This window comes from Lissotriton helveticus, chromosome 6 (assembly GCF_964261635.1).
Source record: "Lissotriton helveticus chromosome 6, aLisHel1.1, whole genome shotgun sequence".
Classification (NCBI taxonomy): domain Eukaryota; kingdom Metazoa; phylum Chordata; class Amphibia; order Caudata; family Salamandridae; genus Lissotriton; species Lissotriton helveticus.
Genome location: NC_136067.1, coordinates 819,253,045 through 819,270,403, shown reverse-complemented (window position 1 = coordinate 819,270,403; position 17,359 = coordinate 819,253,045). Strand labels below are relative to the sequence as shown.

At 45.1% G+C, this 17,359-nt stretch overlaps 1 protein-coding gene across 1 annotated transcript in view; it reads left to right on the top strand.

Moving 5' to 3' along the window:
- LOC144762518 (uncharacterized) overlaps positions 1 to 17,359 on the top strand; it is a 709,614-nt gene that overhangs the window by 436,969 nt on the left and 255,286 nt on the right. The window contains exon 34 of the mRNA XM_078647742.1: positions 1,148 to 1,315. Within this exon, the coding sequence (XP_078503868.1) occupies positions 1,148 to 1,315 (168 nt within the window). The remainder of the gene's footprint in view (positions 1 to 1,147; positions 1,316 to 17,359) is intronic.

Sequence of the window (17,359 nt, the reverse complement as noted above, 5' to 3'; positions counted from 1 at the left end):
CAGGACGGGGCCTGCTGAATGGTAGCAGCAGGGAGGAGGGTTGTCTGCCTTTGCACTTGTTTGAAGTGCATGTCTCTTTGATCAGCCGTCTTGTGACCGCCAGCCACACATGCTCACTTTAAACCTCTCTAACCCAACTGTCTTGAAAGCAAAAGCCTCCAGTGCTCTTGTAAGTGCTGATACAGGGCGCTACCACCAATCCTAGCGCTGCTCTAATGCTGTGAGGACAGTGCCAGGATTAGTGAAGAGAGAGGTAGATGGGGCCCTAGAGTCACAAGGAAAAAGACCGGAGCGAGGATGCAGCAGCAACCACGGTAAGTATATTATTTTATTTACTTAATTGTTTTTATTTTGTGAAACCACCCACCCACTAGCCAATTGCCCACCCCTCCACTCACCGAAGTTGGCAGACGCTACTCTTTGGACCACTGCAATACGTAAACAAAATACGAGGCTCATCAATTGTATTCATCAGCATGACATAGGGCAGTGGTTTTGAAGTTGTGGGCTTGTTAATTAATACACTATGCAACGAAAAAGCCAGTCACAAAAAACAAATACAGTCCTCTAAGTATTTTACTAAGGCAGTCTATATATCAATGTTTGCCTATATCTTATCTCTGATGGGAGGCAAGATATTACCCCTGTAAACTTCCAGCCCGTGTTCCTCACCTCTGTTCTATAGCGCCAGGAAACCCATGGTGTCAGCGCGCTTTACAAATTGCAAATAACATAACATAACATGCTGTATGATATACACATCGAGCTGGTTGGGAGGCAGGACTTGAGACTCTGCCATGTTCAAAAGATGTAGTCTAGTCCTGGGACTCCTTGATCATCTTCTCCTCAATCTAGTACTGGGTATAATCCATTAGTGCTGGGCCTCTTGGCACATTGGACCAGAATTGTATCCTGGACAAGGGTAACAGCGCCCTGTGAGACCTGCGTCCATATTGGTGCCTGAGAGTATTTGCGCGTGCTCGTCAAGACTAGGCTTTGTAGGCTTGTTTGGTTTACGGTGCCCACTTGTACTTATGTTGTGTGCTTCTTGGCGATCAAGTGTTGTTTATCGTGGTCATGTGGTGCTGTTGTTCCTTGATGGTGCTGTCATGTGATCTACTTTCTGCTTTTCCGCTTCTTGGGGTAGACTGCAGAACTTAGCCATGAACTGGTCCTGGAAGTCACAGCCTTGCGCAGCAAGCTTTCTGATGTGGAGGAAGAACATCTCCGCCTCAAAGAAAGAGTGAAGAAAGAAGTGCAAGACGAATATGAAACATTAGTGAGGACACTGTTTGGGATTTGCATAAATCTGAAAGTAAGTGTAAATCTGGTAACATTTAAATGTGTTATTAAAATCGATTAATTCTTTGGGGTCCCTTTCAGTTCACTAAAATTATGACTTAAAAAAAAAGTATTATTGTCATTGCTGGGGGAAAAATAAACACCATAGTTGAAAGTATAAAAAGTGATGCGAGGCCAGCTGCAGATAGCGTTTAAACTTTTATTGCTGTATTACGAGTTGTGGTATTGAACCCGCAGTTACAAGACCCTGGGCCCAGAGTTATCGGGTCCACAAACTCCTGATGTAATTATTTTGGGCCTGAAGACAAGGACATTTCTTTGCTGCTGCAGGATCAGAGGTTCCGAGCATCACTACCACCTGAACCCTTCTGCACCATAGAAGCTAACAATGTAATTGTTACACCGGTTAACACTGGTCAAAGGCTTCACCTCATCAGTACCAATTTCATTGCCTATATACAGCAATAAGCAACGGAAAGGGGGCCAATCAACCTTTGCAAAGGGCCTTTTACTGCTCTACAGCAGGTGGCACCGTGGTTTTGGTAAGTTTGAGCTAGAATGTTTTATTTTTTTCATAAAATCTGTAGATTATGCAGTTGAAGATAAGGGTGGGTGGACATTTCCGTTCCGCCCACGAAATTTCCACCCATTCCCTGGCCAGGAATGCGCATGCGCAGGCTCCCGCGCATCGGCAGTTTCCAAAGATGAAGCTGGGATTGGGAAGATGCGGCGCAATAAGGTAAGTTTGCTTGTAATAAGGCGGGCTGGAAGCGGGAGACGGGCGGCCTCGCGAAATGTAAATATTGCGGAGAGGCACGGAGATTGCTTCAATCTCCGTGCCTCTCCGCGATAGTCCCTTCTGCGACTTCCGCCCACCCCTAGTTGAAGATGGATTATGTGGCAAATCCATAATTATGTGAAAAATGCTGCAGCCGCAAAATCACTAAATTCCAGTGGCCCTGCATATATTGAACAACATATCCTCTACAAACCGGTCCCCTTTACAAAATGTAAAAAATTACCCAAGAAAGCATGGAAGATACTAACGCGGGATAACTGCAGTAATAGGTAAGTAATTTATTTAGTCTCTTCTAAACATCTGAATCGTTATTTTTCTACTTATTGCATCTTCTTTTTTGTCCTAACTACAACAGTCACATCTGTGCTTCAAATTTTCCCCTAGTTCATCACAATTAAATGAAGAACTATGTTGATCTCTGTTAGAAATGGGGGTCTCTAGTAGGCAAAGGTAGGTACCTTTGTCCAAATAGGGACCCTTGCTTCTTGTCATAGTAAGGGGATTCACTCTTTAGACCCTTGATCATGCCCTTCAGGGTTCGGTTGAATCTCTCAACCAACCGATTCCCTTGAGGATGGTAAGGAGTGGAGAACTTGTATGCCACACCTTACTCCTCCCACAAAGATGTCAGGTACTTCGAAATTAAGTTTGTACCGCGGTCAGAGGCTACTTCTTTGGGGATCCCCACACGGGAAAAGGTCCCCATCAATGCACAGCCCAACACAGGGGCTGTGATTGTCTGGGAGGGACAGCTTCTGGGTCGTGGGTGGCATGTCCTCATAAGACAAAGACAAAGGCTGTCTTGGGTTTCAGTTGCCCCACAATGTCAATGCCCACCCGCTCAAAAGGAGTGCTCAACACAGGAAAGGGCTGGAGGGGAGCCTTACACTTTCCTCCACTCTTGCCAAGTTGGGCAAGATCTACAGTGTGTGCCAATGTGCCTTCTCACTTGGTGCCAGTAAACGTGGGTTACAAGCCTCTGAAAGGTCTTGTCACAACCCAAATGTCCTGCTAGAGGCAGGTCATGAGCCAGACCCAATAGGAAGGCCCTGAAGCGCTCAACCTTCAAGGAACCTGAGACACCCCCCCCCCCACACTCAGAGGAAACTAGCGCTACCTTACATAAGCGCTCAAAGTTGTCTGCTGCAAACACAGGGTGAAGTACATTGGGAATAACCTGATCTCCAGACACCCATTGACACCTGACAGATGTCACACTGGCTCCTGTGTCTCTGAGGGCCTTCACCCTCCTCCCATTTATTGTCACCCACTGCCTGTATTTCTTAGTGTTCTCAGGCAGATAGCTACACTCACTAATCCCGGTCACGGTGCACCCGTGGGTGCTGGGGGTGCGTTGGGTCACTTGGGATCTCTTTCAATGTGACCCACCTGATTACATGAATAACACCTGGGGGGACCCCGGTTGTTGTGCCTGCCCTTAGAGGGCTGCGACAATTTAGGCTTGGGGGCTGGGGCTCCTTACCCTGGAAACTGTTGTGGGACCATTAGAGAATTCCATTTGGTTACCCTTGTCCCCCCTCACTCTTCTGCTGAGGACCCTGCTCACCCTTGGCTGGGTTACCCACAATCCCCTTGTTGACCCTGGTGCAGGTCCAGCGTTCGCCTCCTTAGCAAGCTCCTTGGGATCAGTTAGCTTATCCAATAGATGCTGGCACAGCTCTGGAACACACAGACTACTCAACTGCTCCCACTTAGTTAAGTTACACAACCCCTGGTAATCAGTTACCTAACTGCACTTTATCCAACCTTCCAGTGCAGTTATACACATTAACACATTCAACCCAAGTATGCGAATCAAGCTTCTTAAAGTTCCTGAACTTCTCTCTGTACTGCTCTGGAGTGAGCCGATACCTGAGGCATTAAGCCTCCTTCATATGGGCATAGTTTAGGGTACCCGCCTGCTCTAAAGGTGGTAGGATGTCCCTCCTAGAGGCCTCAAAGTGTTTTCATAGGCCCACCCCCCAATTCTTCTCAGGAACCTCATTCATTCTCAAGGCTATCTCATACTCCATAAACCATGCATAAATATCATCACCCCTCTGGCAACTTTGCAATAGGTCCTTGGGTGTGTAAACCTTACCTCCTTGCACTGGTTGTACGCTGCCACTATTTGAACTGGACTCCACTTGCTTGGCCTTAATGTCCAGTTCCCTCATGATCAGCTCATGAGCCAAAAGCAATTTCTTTTCCTCCAAAGCGAGAACGTTCTTTCTCTCCTCTGCCATCTTCTCTCTCTCTATGGCAGCCTTTTGGTTCTCCATTTCTAATTGCTTCATTTCTAAACTTAAGAGCTGAACCTCATGATCTCTGAGCCTTTAGTTTTCCTCCAGCTTCTCTGGGGAAAAGCTCCTAGCAGAATGGTGGCTGCCAGCCCTGAAGGCTGCTCTTGACACAGGCTCATCCTGTGACCTGAAAAAATTCCCTTGGGCATCCTCATCCACCTCTGCATCACCTGTGTCCCCAGCCTCTTTGGCCTCCCACCAGGCCCTTGAGCCCTTCTGTAGCTCCTCCTTCCTGGAGCTTCTCTTCATGGGACATCCAAAATCTTTGCAAAATTGCTTGAGCTGATCTACTTTGTAGGTATGCAAAACCTCAATATCAAACTCCAATTCTGCCATCTCACTTGCTGGTTTACTCTTCTGAGACAATGTGCATGGTTACTTTAAAGGTCACTCAAAAAATAGAACCAAAAACAAAACACAGTATGTGGTTGCATAGTGGTCTGCACTAAACGAGTGATGTACACCAATCACTGTGGGTCAAGAACAAATACAGGTTCAAATCCCCACCGCTGACCATCAATGTTTGAAATGGGGGTCTCTAGTTGTCAGAGGTAGGTACCTTTGTCCAAATATGGACCCTTGCTTCTAGTCCGGGTAAGGGGGATACACTCTTTAGATAGCCCCTGATCACCCCCTCAGTACCTTGGCACCAGCAGACAGGCTTATCCCAAAGTCAATGTGTAAAGTATTTGTACCAACACTCACAGTAACACAGTAAAAACACCACAAATGGATAGCACACCAGTTTAGAAAAATAAAGTATCTTTATCTAAACTAAACAAGACCAAAATGACAAAAATCCAACATACACAGTTAAAAATATGACTTTCAAAAGGTTTCAAGAATTTGTACCAATGAAAACTATGGATGCGTGACTTTTCACCAAAGTACCTGTAGATGCGTCCAAGTTCTAAAAGCCAAACAGCCGCAGAGTCGAAAAACGTGCCGCACATGTATGATGCTTGGAAATCCGGGATGCAGTGACGATCGATGCAGCGGCATCAAGAGGTGCTGCGTTGGTCCTCTTCAGCCACGATCCTTCGATGCATCGATTCTTGCAGCAGCGACAGGCTGCAATGGTTTTCGCAGCGGCACAGCGATGCATGGAAATTCTTCTCGTGCCGTGGAGATGCATCAAGAAAACACCGCAAGAAGAACTATGCTTCAATTTTAGCTGATCTTCATGTTTCTTCTTTCTTCCAGCTCTCAAACAGCAGCAACAACTTCCAGACGCCCAAAACTGGTAGAGGCACCTCTTGGGTGGCTTTAACTAACAAAAGCAGAGTTCAGTGGAGCTGGGACGAATGAAATCTTTATGTCCCTGAGACTTCTGAACAGGAGGCCAGATCACTTCAAGCCCTTGGAGATCTCCTTCAAGCAGGGGAGACAGCACACAGAAAAGTCCTTCTCCTTTCCTTGGTAGCCAACCCCTCACACACAGCAAGGGCAGTATTTCTCATCAGTCTCTCCAGCTCTTCTCCTTGGCAAAGGTTCCTCTTGAATTCCAGGAATGGTCTAAAGTCTGGGGTTTTGGGTCTGATACTTATACCCCAAAATGTCTTTGTTCTCTTTATGCAAGGGGCTCTGAGCCCAGTTCAAACCAGTTCTGGGGGCACTCTGCAAGTGCACAGCAACATTCATTGTCAGTGTGAACCTTGGCTCCAGACACACCACAGGGGGATGGAGCCAGTATTGTGGAAGCCATGCACAGGCCTATTAAGGTACAGGTGCTACTCCTCCCACCACTCCAAATGCAAATCAGGCCTGTTCAGCCTGGTGCTGACTCATCCAGACTCCTGGAGCCACTGCACTTCCCCAGCCCCTGTCACTCAAAAGCCAGACAGTCAATCCACAACCAGGCAGAGGCACACAGGATGGTTGAACAAGAACATAGCCACTTTCTAAAAAGTGGTATTTTCAAACACACAATTTAAAAACCATCTTTACTGAAAGGTGTGTTATTAAATCCTGACTTCAAGGATACTAAACTCTACGTTTCTATCTTATACTTATGGGAAGATATGCTTGTAAAACGTTACAAAGCATTCCCCCTTCTGTCCTATTGGGCAAGATAGCCTTTCAGTAGTGAAAAACGAAATTGGCAGTATTTCACAATCAGGACATGTTACACACACCAGTACATGTCCTACCTTTCACTTACGCTGCACCCTGCCCAGGGGGGTGCCTTAGGCGTACCATAGGTGTCCTATGTGTAAGAAAAGGGAATGGTAGGGCCTGGCAAGTGAGTGCACTTGCCAAGTCGACATGGCAGTTAACAAATTGCGCACAGGCACTGCGGTGGCAGGCCTGAGATCTCTTTTCCGGGCTACTCATGTGGGTGGCACAATCAGCGCTGCAAGCCCACTAGTAGCATTTCATTTTCCAGCCCTGGCACACTTTACGAGGGACCTACTCGTAAAACAAATATGCCAATCAGGGAGAGCCAATCACAATATCAATTTACACAGGGACCACTTGCACTTTGACACTGACCAGCAGTGGCAAAGTGCCCAATGCATCTAAGCCAGCAATAACGAAATCCAGCACAGCATCTAAAACACAGGAGGTAGAGGCAAAAAGTCAGGAAAAAACCACGCCAAGGATGCCAGGTCTAACAATCTCCTACTTACAACCCCTTTGGCTCCTTTCCTTTCTAAGAATGCCATCCCATGAGACCCAATAATATTGAAAAAGTCAGGACTTGTGATCGAAACAGCATGTATTTTCTCCTTTCTCCTATTTCATGGCATAGCTTGTTATATTTAATCAAATACTATGAGTGTATATACGTTTTTTTCTGCAAGTACACTCACATGGACACCACTAGAAAACTGCCTATTTGCCACACTTAATGCTCTCTTAAACCACTTTAAAGACATTATCTCAGTAGAACTGATTTACCTGTGGCTGGGGCTGTTAATCTTGGAGTCAACTCATATGAAGACCGATTCTCCTTCACATTCTGAAACTCAAACTAATTTTCTACTCTACTAAGGCAAAGATGTCCATTTGTAGGGGCAACGTTTAGCTTATAATGAATTATATTCTATTAATACTCATTGTCAGACCCAAAAGCTGCTTCCATATCAGAACTTGTGACAAACCCAAATTTGTTCTACCATTGCCTAGCAGGAAACTAAAGCTGGAGTACATTTTTCCTGCAAGATTCTCTTCACTTTCACTACATGGAAATATAACATACATATATGACGTCCATTAGATTACACACCCTGGATGGTCATATTATTTAAGGCCAGGCTGCCCCGTACTTGACACCTTAGTCCGGTTCTAGGATAGTGGGCAAACTGAAACTCACACCGCGTAAGTGCAACAAAAAAAAAACGCTTACTAGGGTAAGTAATCAAACAGGACCCCGCGGATATATGCTACATTTTCTAATGGGGGAACTACAGTTTAACAAGAAGCATATCATGGTGTATTGGCTGTACAAAATCAGAACACCCTGAAGAAGTTTAAAGTGGTGAATAAAAACACATTGGGTGTTGTTTTGCTGTAACACTTGTATCCATATGTCTACAGTACAAGCACAATAAAGAAGATATGGAACATTCTACATTTTGATTTGGACTCTTTCACATTATTATTTACTGTTGGTGCACCACTATATGTACTTTTCTCCATTGTGGCCTCGGGTCTCCTCCTTGAGCAGCGGGTGGTGATATCGAGTTCACAACACTTCTTTGGAAATTACTTACTGTGAGACAAAGGGGAAGTGCTGTTTTTGTTGTTGTTTTTTTTAAAATAATTTCTTTATTCAATTTTGCAAATAAATAAAACAATACAAAGAATATCGATTTAGAATAATGGAAAAAATCCTAAAAAACAATCACAGTAAACATACAAACATGATCCAAAGATCTTCCGTGCAGAGTGTACAGTGTCGAATGGGCTTTACAGTAAGAAGTGATGACCAATACTGGGATTCAATCACCATCATCATTAAGTACAGTGAACATATTTTGGGGAAACAATGAGAGTATTCTGGCCCACCTAGGGAGCTGCCATGACTGCCCTTTGTTGCAATACCCCAAGCCGTAACCCAGGAACTATGCCCACTAGGATAACCCGCAGCTCATCACCACGGCCATCCCACCAGGCACACACAGGAAGAGGGAGAAGAGAACCTCACAAAACCAACTATGTCTTATTAACCACGTATTCTTGATATAGACTCCAAAAATTCTTAGGGCGACTCCGGGGAGGGAGCAGTTTGCTGCACAATTCGGTTTGTGTATTGCAATATAACATATCACAAGACCATTGTGCAGTGGTGGGCCCTCTAGCCCAATGCAACACCACTACACGCTTGGTTAATAGTAGCCCCATGTCTATTAAACGCCTAATGTTTTTACGCAGTGGTTTAGAATAGCCAAGCAACGCCAGCAACGGATCCAGGTGTAAGGTCTCATCCGCAATCTCGCAAAGCTTCTGGAAGATCAATAACCAGTAACCGGCTACCTCAGGGCACAGCTAAGCCATGTGTACGACCCTGCATGGTCAATACCACATCTCTCACACCTCGCAGAGTTACGAAGGCTATATTTGTGGAGTTGGAGCGGTGTGTAATATACTCTATTGATAAATTAAAGTGTATAAGGTGGAGCCGGCCGGTTAGGGATATACACTGTGTGGCCTCACAACAGTAGTGCCACATGGCATCATCCAGCACTCGGTCCAAGTCAGTCTGCCAATCGTGTCTGGCCTTAGTGAAGTGGTGCCTCCGGTAGTCCTGTGTTAGAGAATAAATGTTTGATACCACTTTACGGGGAGAATCTCCTTTTAACATAAGACTAAATGGTGTCACTTTTGGGGGCTCTGACAGCTCGTCTCCCATGTACTGCGGAGAGCATGCCTCACCCTGTAATATTGGTATAGAGTCATAGGGGTGACCTCACGCCCATCTGAAACAATGTCATCCCATTCCCGCCTAGCGCCGTCGACAAACAAGTCGCTGATACATGAAATGTCAAGGACTGTAAGGATGCGTTGCGCCCCCAATTCAAGGAGGATCGTCATCCAAGCCCACAACTCGATAGGGGTTAATGGTGAATATAATATAGCTGAAGCCTGCTTCTTCAAGATGTTCGACCATGTATGTACAGTGGTATTGATAGAATCCAGTACACCCGAGTGCCTGCAAGGATCGCTGAACAGAAGCGAAGCCAAAGAAGAGGGTGCAGCCGCAACTTTCTTTATGTGCAAGTGAGGCGGAGGGACTCGTGGATGCAGCCAGTAAAAAGCGGCCATACATTGCGCTGCATAGTAGTCAAGTCAAAAAACTTTATTCGGTTGTGCGAATTGACAACCATAAAAGCATATGCACTTCAATTAAAAAGAACACATTTATACAATAAGAATAAAATACAGTTGTAATGTCAGCAAGGAGAAGACAAGTATGCAACAAACGTTCAAAGTATTTTGCGAAGTCATTTATAAAAAAAAGGTAATAGCAATTCATATCTTATTTTTATCCTTCCATACTATTTCTAAATTTTACTGCCAATTTTAAAAAACTACATATATACAAGGTGTAATCACAACTTAGTAGCTGTAAAAAGTGCAGTGCAGGACGATATTGTTTAAAATTTAGTTTTTTCAAACAGGGTTTTAAATATAGATTCCTCGGTACAGCATAAAAGGGACAAAAAAAAAAGAAAGTGTGCCAGGTCTTGCGGAGACATATCGTCGCAGCCGCAAGCCGGCAACACTTGTCCACGATGAGATCCCCTTGGGACAGCCAGCAAAAAATGAAACAGGTTAAACCTGAACCTGATCAGTAAAAAACGGTCATAACTGGGCAATTGCCAGGATAAATAGGGTTCCATGAGCAAGGTGCTTTTTACTAGTACATGATTACGAACACTTTCTTTTTTTAGCTCACGTAATTCCCTATCTTGGATTCTAAAATCGATAAAAGCTTTCTTGACCGTTATAACATCCTGTTTAGTGATCGATTCAGGGAATAAAAAGAGTTCAGGGCGACCTAAATCATCAAAGCACTTATAAAGATACTTTAACCAGGGAACCTTCATCCTGTTGTCCCATGTGAGTGATTCTCTTAAAATAAGCTGGGTGAGTGGAATGTTATCATTTAACCAACAATTCATCCAGCATAACATGGGATTAACAGCAATCTTGTCACTTACGAAGGAAACCCCCAGTTCCTCGTGCACAGAGAAGTTGGCCGTTCCCCTGGGAACCCTTAATACTAATTTCAAAAAATTATTTTCAACAGTCTGTAGGGGATCCGGAGGAACATAACCCCAAATTTCACTGCCGTAGCATGCTGTGGAAACACTTTTTGCTTGGTAGAGCTGGAGTAAGGCGGCAACTGGACTATTACTCACTTTCCTAGAAAAGTCCATTATTGCCGCGTTTACCCTAGTGACCTCTCCCTTCTTTTTTTCAATCACGGGTCCCCAATTTAGTTGTCTGTCAAAGAGGACCCCGAGATAGGAAAATGTATGTGTGGTAGGAATACGTACTCCATTTACATTTAGGCAGTTTACTTTTTTATTTCCCTGTCCGACCTTCATTAAGTAAGATTTGGAGTTATTAATACTTAACTCTCTTGAGGTCATAAAAGAATGGAAGGAGTCTATAGTAAAGCTGCATAGTAGTAAAGTTCCAAATCTGGTTCGCTCAGCTCTCCCATAGAGTATGGTAGCATTAAAATCTCCCATCAAACCCGCAGTTGCTTGCCAGCCCAAGCAAGCTGAATCAGGAGTGATTTAAGGTGCTTAAAAAATAGGGGAGGGAGCATCATCGGTATGTTGCAAAACAAGAATAAAAACTGAGGAAGGACCACCATTTTCATCAGAGAAACTCGGCCCATGAGAGATAATGGCAAGCTTATCCACCTGCAGACATACTCCTCTAGTCTGGCCACAGCTCTACCATACTTGTTGTTGAACACCACTTCTGAGTTAGTGTGTAACTGTATACCCAGATAACGCACGAGTCGGTAGCCCACTGCAGCGGAAAATCCAACTCGATAGGATCCAAAGCTGGTGTGAGAAGGAAAATAACGGTCTTCGCCCAGTTAATACGTAGACCAGAAAATTCACCATAGCCCACCACCTCCTTCAAGACTGGGGAAAGGTTAGACTCAGGGTCCCTAGTATATAGCAGGGTATTATCCGCATACACGTAAATAATTAGATTGTACTCAGAGAAACGAATCCTGCCACTATCACATAAAGGAGTGGCGACAATGGGCATCCTTGGCGAGTGCCCCTAGATATTTTGAAGGGGGTTGTAACTACATTGCCCACCCTGACCCTGGTGGTGGGAGAATTATACAATACAGCCACTAAGTTGGAGAAGAGGTCTCTGAAATATTCTCCTTAAATAAATCCAAGATTCAGAATGATGAGTTTGATGAAGTTTAATCCAGGAAATAAAGATCTCATCCACCAACAAACCCAGCAGACATCAACTGACTGTCTTAGAACATTCCTATGTACATGAAGTCACATTACTAATGACATAATAGGATTCTATTAAAGCTGCAGTGTTAAATAAGCTGCAGAGCTAATTATCACAGTCTCCCACCCCAATTTGCCTCAGGACCAGCATCCTGAAGTCCCACTCAACCAAGTCGAAAGCCTTCTCGGCATCTAAGAATACTGCAGCTGCTTTAACTTCGGGCTTGATATGTTGTATAGCCCCAAAGACTGTGCGCAGATTGAGAGTGAGAGTGCGACCGGACACAATGCCAGCCTGTTCAGGGCTGACTAGTGTTGGGACTAATGGGGACAATCTGTTCGCCAACACTTTAGCAAAAGGTTTTGCATCCATATTCAACAACGATAGCAGCCTATACGATGAGCACTCATCCAAAGGCTTGCCCGGTTTGGGAATGGCGACCAACATGGCCTCCCTCATCGATGACTGCATCGTCCCACTCTCTCCTATCTCTTCAAAAAGCGATATCAAACGAGGACTAAAAGCTCCCTAAACTCCTTGTAAAAGGCTATAGTGAGGCCATCTTGCCCAGGGGCACTCCACGCTCTCATAGATTTAAGCGCATCATGGATTTCCCAGGCCTCGAATGGTCTCATCAGGAATTCCCTGTGCCCATCTTCCAGCCAAGGAAGCTTGATGTATTCCAGATACTCTATTGCACCTTCCCCTTCACTCGGTCGACGGGATTGATATAAATCGAATCATAATTCCTAAACCTATCAGCGATGGCTTCAGGATCCTGCAGGAGCTCGCCAGTGGCAGCATGGAGTTCTGTGACTCCAGTTGTCTCCCTCCCTTCAGAATTGCCCAGGCGCTCCCCCCTCGCCATACGTTTTAGCAACAGCGTATTTGCCAAGAAACTTGACCTACCTATCTGCCATTTCGTGATACTCTGCCAACGTGCCCCGTAGTTCTGCTGTCGCCCGTTCAGTGCCTCCCTCCTGTACCTCATGCTCAAGGGTTGTGTGTCTCTGTTCCAAGGTTGCCAGCTGAGTCCTGATAGACCGGTGTACTCCGGAGTGTTTGGACATGGCTATCCCTCTTATATATAGTTTGAAAGCCTCCCATGTGGTGGTGAACAGCAGAACAGAGCCAATATTAGTGTCAAAGAAACCCTCAATGGTTTGTGCCAATTCCGCCCTGAACACCTGATCGAGCAAAGCGTAAGGCCGGAACCTCCATGTAAAGGGTGCTGGCCGCTTAGACGGCGTCTCCAGCCATAACTGAATTGGGGAATGATCAGAATATGAGCGCGGTGAAGGTCGCAGCTACAAACAACTGCAGAAAGAAGAGCAGAGACAAACCAGTAATCTATCCTGGCATACAGGTTATAGTAATGTGTGAATCCCCAGGACCTCTATTTCTCAAACGCTATATGTCAATCATATTAAGCTCCATCAGAGCGTCTTCAACGGTTCTGGCCGCACCCGACTGCCCTCGCACCGGTCCCCTGGAGCGATCTAGCTCCCGATTAAGGACACAGTTAAAATCCCCTCCCCAAATCAGTGGCAGGAATGCCCAGCCTCGTAGGTGTGTCAGCACGTCCCTGTAGAATTGCGGCTTATCAAAGTTCGGGCCATATACGGTGATAGTTATGAACTCCATCCCCCTTCCCTTGATCTTAGAAATAACAAACCGCCCCTCCCTGTCAGTTTCCAGGGCTTCCAGAGTTTCGCCACCCTTACATTGACCTATGTCAACACCCCACGGGGTAGAAAACCCAGCAGCGTGAAAGGCGCCATGCAGACGTCTATGAGTAAGCATCTGCAAGTCAATAGGCAGGTGAGTCTCTCGCAAGAGCTCGACATCAATATTATGTCGGTTGAGGTAAGCAATCACCTTTCTGGTTTTCCGGAATTCATTGAGACCCCTGATATTCCAAGTCAATAATTTCAAACCATCACCTGTAACAGCTTAAGCCCTCCCGCCCCAGAAAGGGAGAGAAAGACCATCGATTCACTGTTGTGAACAGAAACACTTGTGCTGCCCTTTGAAGGTACCATGCATATACTGCGTCGAAAACATAACAGCCCAAAAAAGAACAAGACTCAACAAACCCCACCCACGCCATGAAATCCCCAACTGAGCATTGACGAGATCCTCCAGCCCTCCTCCTCCCTACTAAAACCCATTTCCTGCAGAATTTAGAAAGTGAGTAACATGCGGGGGTGGATATTACCCTCTACACTATAAAGGACAAAGTGAAAAATTGCAGTGTATAAAACACCGTGCAACCATTAAACAATATTCAAATGCTTCCAGTGTGAACAGGAACCATATCAGCCAGACGGCCCCAGGAGTCCAGCCTCCCTCGGCCAACACACAGAGCAGCCCTTGTACAGTAGTTAAAGCAAATATGAAGGCAGGGCCCAGCACAGTTGAGCAACAGAAAAATGCAAAACAATACTTGCAGTACGCCGGGGCCTAAATTACATAGAATAGGAGCCATCACCCAGGACCGTAGTTTCAGACCGTGGGTAGCAAAGGAGGCAAGAATACATCTGGACAGGAGAGGATCAACCCAAGCAATAAGGCATGCACCAGAGGGGCGCAACGGGCCACATTAATCCTCATCACCTGCAGCCCCGCCAGCCGCCACTCCTAACCTTGTTCAGTCCTGACCACTTCCGTAGGTTTTAGAAGAGATTTCGGGTCAAGAAAAATCTTGGAGTGGCCATTGAGGTTGAGCCTCAGCCTGGCAGGGTATAGCATAGCGTAGTCTATATTTTGATCTCGCAGCCGCTGTTTCAAAGGAGCAAATTGGCGTCTAGCTTCTTGAACTTTCGCCACAAAATCTGGAAAGAGGAAGACGTGGAGCCCTCGTAGTGGAGTGCACCTTTAGCTCTTGCTTGTTTCAGGGCAGCGTCTCTATCCCTGTAATTGAGGAGCTTGGCGATACCCGGCCGTGGTGGTGCTCCCGGTGCAGGCCAAGGGCCCAGGGACTTATGCGCCCGCTCCACAACGAAGATTTGGGAGAATATCTTGCGGCCCAAGAACGTGAGCAGCAGCTTTTCAACGAATAATTCCAAGTTGCCAGTAGAAGTCGTTTCCGGCAGCCCCATGATGCGTAGGTTACTCCTCCTAGACCGCGCCTCCAAGTCCTCAGCCTTCTCCTGCAGGGCAGCCAACATTTTGTCAAATTGTTATTGCGCATTACTGACCTCCGTCTGCACCTCCTCTACTTCAGTGACTCTTCTTTCGGTCATGTTGATGCGCTTGTCATGCTTATCTAGGCATTCATAGTTACAAGAAAAGGGTAAACCCGGAATCACTGGGATCTGGGTACTAATTGGTATGCAAAAGGAGGATCCCAGTGTAATACAGGTATGAATTAAACATAAGGGAAAAAAATAGGATCACAATACTTTAGCAAAACTTCAAAGAGACAAGAAAGAAAATTAATTGCAACCAATGTTATTTAATCACATTGGAGAAAAATGCTTATTTACAAATATAACTCTGCATGAGAAACATTCATAATTATTCACATAAGCGGTGTCCGGGGAGGGGGAAGGTGCAAGGTAGTTAGTGATGGGTGGGATAATTTGGGAAATAGTGACAAAAAATGACAGCTAATTCTTGTATAGAAATGCTTATATACCAAGTGGGTAACTTCTAAACATAAGACACATAATGCCATTCAACACACATAACGGCACAGTTAACAAATCACTGTTGAACCGATGTTGGCAGGGTGATATAAAGTCGACGTTTCGACCCCTTGTCTGTAGGTGTTTGTACCCTTACTGTTGGGGTCTTCATCAGGACTAGTGTAATGTGAAGGGAGAAGTGGGCACCTGGAGAGAGAAAAGGGGGTATTAAAAACCATGCTTGGGGAGAGGTTTAAAGAAAGGGCAGTGTCAATTGTCTTTACCATGAGTGCTAACGGCGGGGAGGGGCAACTCTCACAGTCCAGCTGTTGGGAGAAGATGGGGCTCCACGGCTTTCCAAAGTTATCGGTGTGTGGAAAGGAGACGTCACCTACAGGATAAGGGTGACCGTTAACCCAGGGCAGATTCATTAAATAAATAAAAGCTATCGATTAGCCCTGGTGCACTTACTAATGATGTAACTGAAAGTAAGCAAAGCGTAATTGACGATGCAGTGGTCCTTCTTAGTTGGACCGTCTTATCTCAATCATTGGGATAGTCGGTGGGAGCCGGAATAAATCCAGGGATGTAGCCAGAATTAATCTGAAGAAGAGCATAAAACCAGTCGAGGATTAACCTATATAACAAAACCTCAAAAAAGCAAATGTCTAACCATCAAGTGAGACAGAATTCTTATAACCACACCATTGCATTTAACAATATGTCAATGTTTAAAAAAACCCTTATGCAATATGACATTGAAATATTGTTAAATGCAATGGTGTGGTTATAAGAATTCGTGTCTGTAACACTGACTACAAGTACGCAGTACACAGACAGATTTTTGCTTTGCCCTTTTGGCCATTCTTTTAGTTGTTTTGTCTTGAATGTTGTGGGTCACGGCTGTGCCCACTTGTTATTAACTTGTTCACACTTCTTGTTTTACCAACCATAATGCTAAAATAAATTCCTTGTCCGGCTGGACAAAAGACATAACACTTATCAGGTGTATGATTATTGGTTCTGCACATTATTTTGTCCACTAGTAGGGACCACTGTCTTGTATAATATAACAAAAGTTATATCAAGATGTCTAAACACGTCGCAAAATAACCAACAGGTCGTGACAGTCTCATTAAAAACAGACGATTAATTGGTATTTAGACAAACCTCAAAGTGCGGCTACATACTGGGTAAGAGTGGTGATCTTATTAGTTTAAAAAGGATTGACCACCCACGGGCTCAAGGATCGTAAAGAACAAACCCGGGACCACGGGAGAAACAGCTGCGCGATTAAAAGGAAAATTAAGACCAAGGCAAACATGCTATGCCGAACCCGAGCGGGCGTGGCAGGAATCAAAATACTTCGTACCATGCCTCCGGTAGGGTATAACTAAAATGAGGCCAGGGCGCCATCGTGTGTCAAAGCAATGAATGGAGAACCAAGCTACGGGGCTGGCTTACCTGGAGCTGTTCGAATCTGCAATCGCTGTGGCAGCCGTGGAAGCGAAAGGCGCCGGTATTATCAGGGAAAGGTTACGCGTCAAGCTTGCATGTTAGAGTAACAGCGTGACTGCATGACAACAAATACAGTGTTTGTCCATAATAAGTATGTGTCTAAATGAAGAATACACTGTATGACATGTAACAACTACCTAATTATGGTATTGTGGTCCCTTGGGATAGCATAGTTGGAGTGATGTAACGATAGTATGGGGATAAGGCAAATTAGAGCGTGCATCTGAATGACTCACATACACGTTTTAGGCGTACAGACATTCTGTTCATATGATATGAAGGGTGTCAATCTTGCTGTCAATGGTAGAGAGACTTTTCTGTAGGATTTTTTGCATTGCAGCAAGGATCTGTTTCAGGTC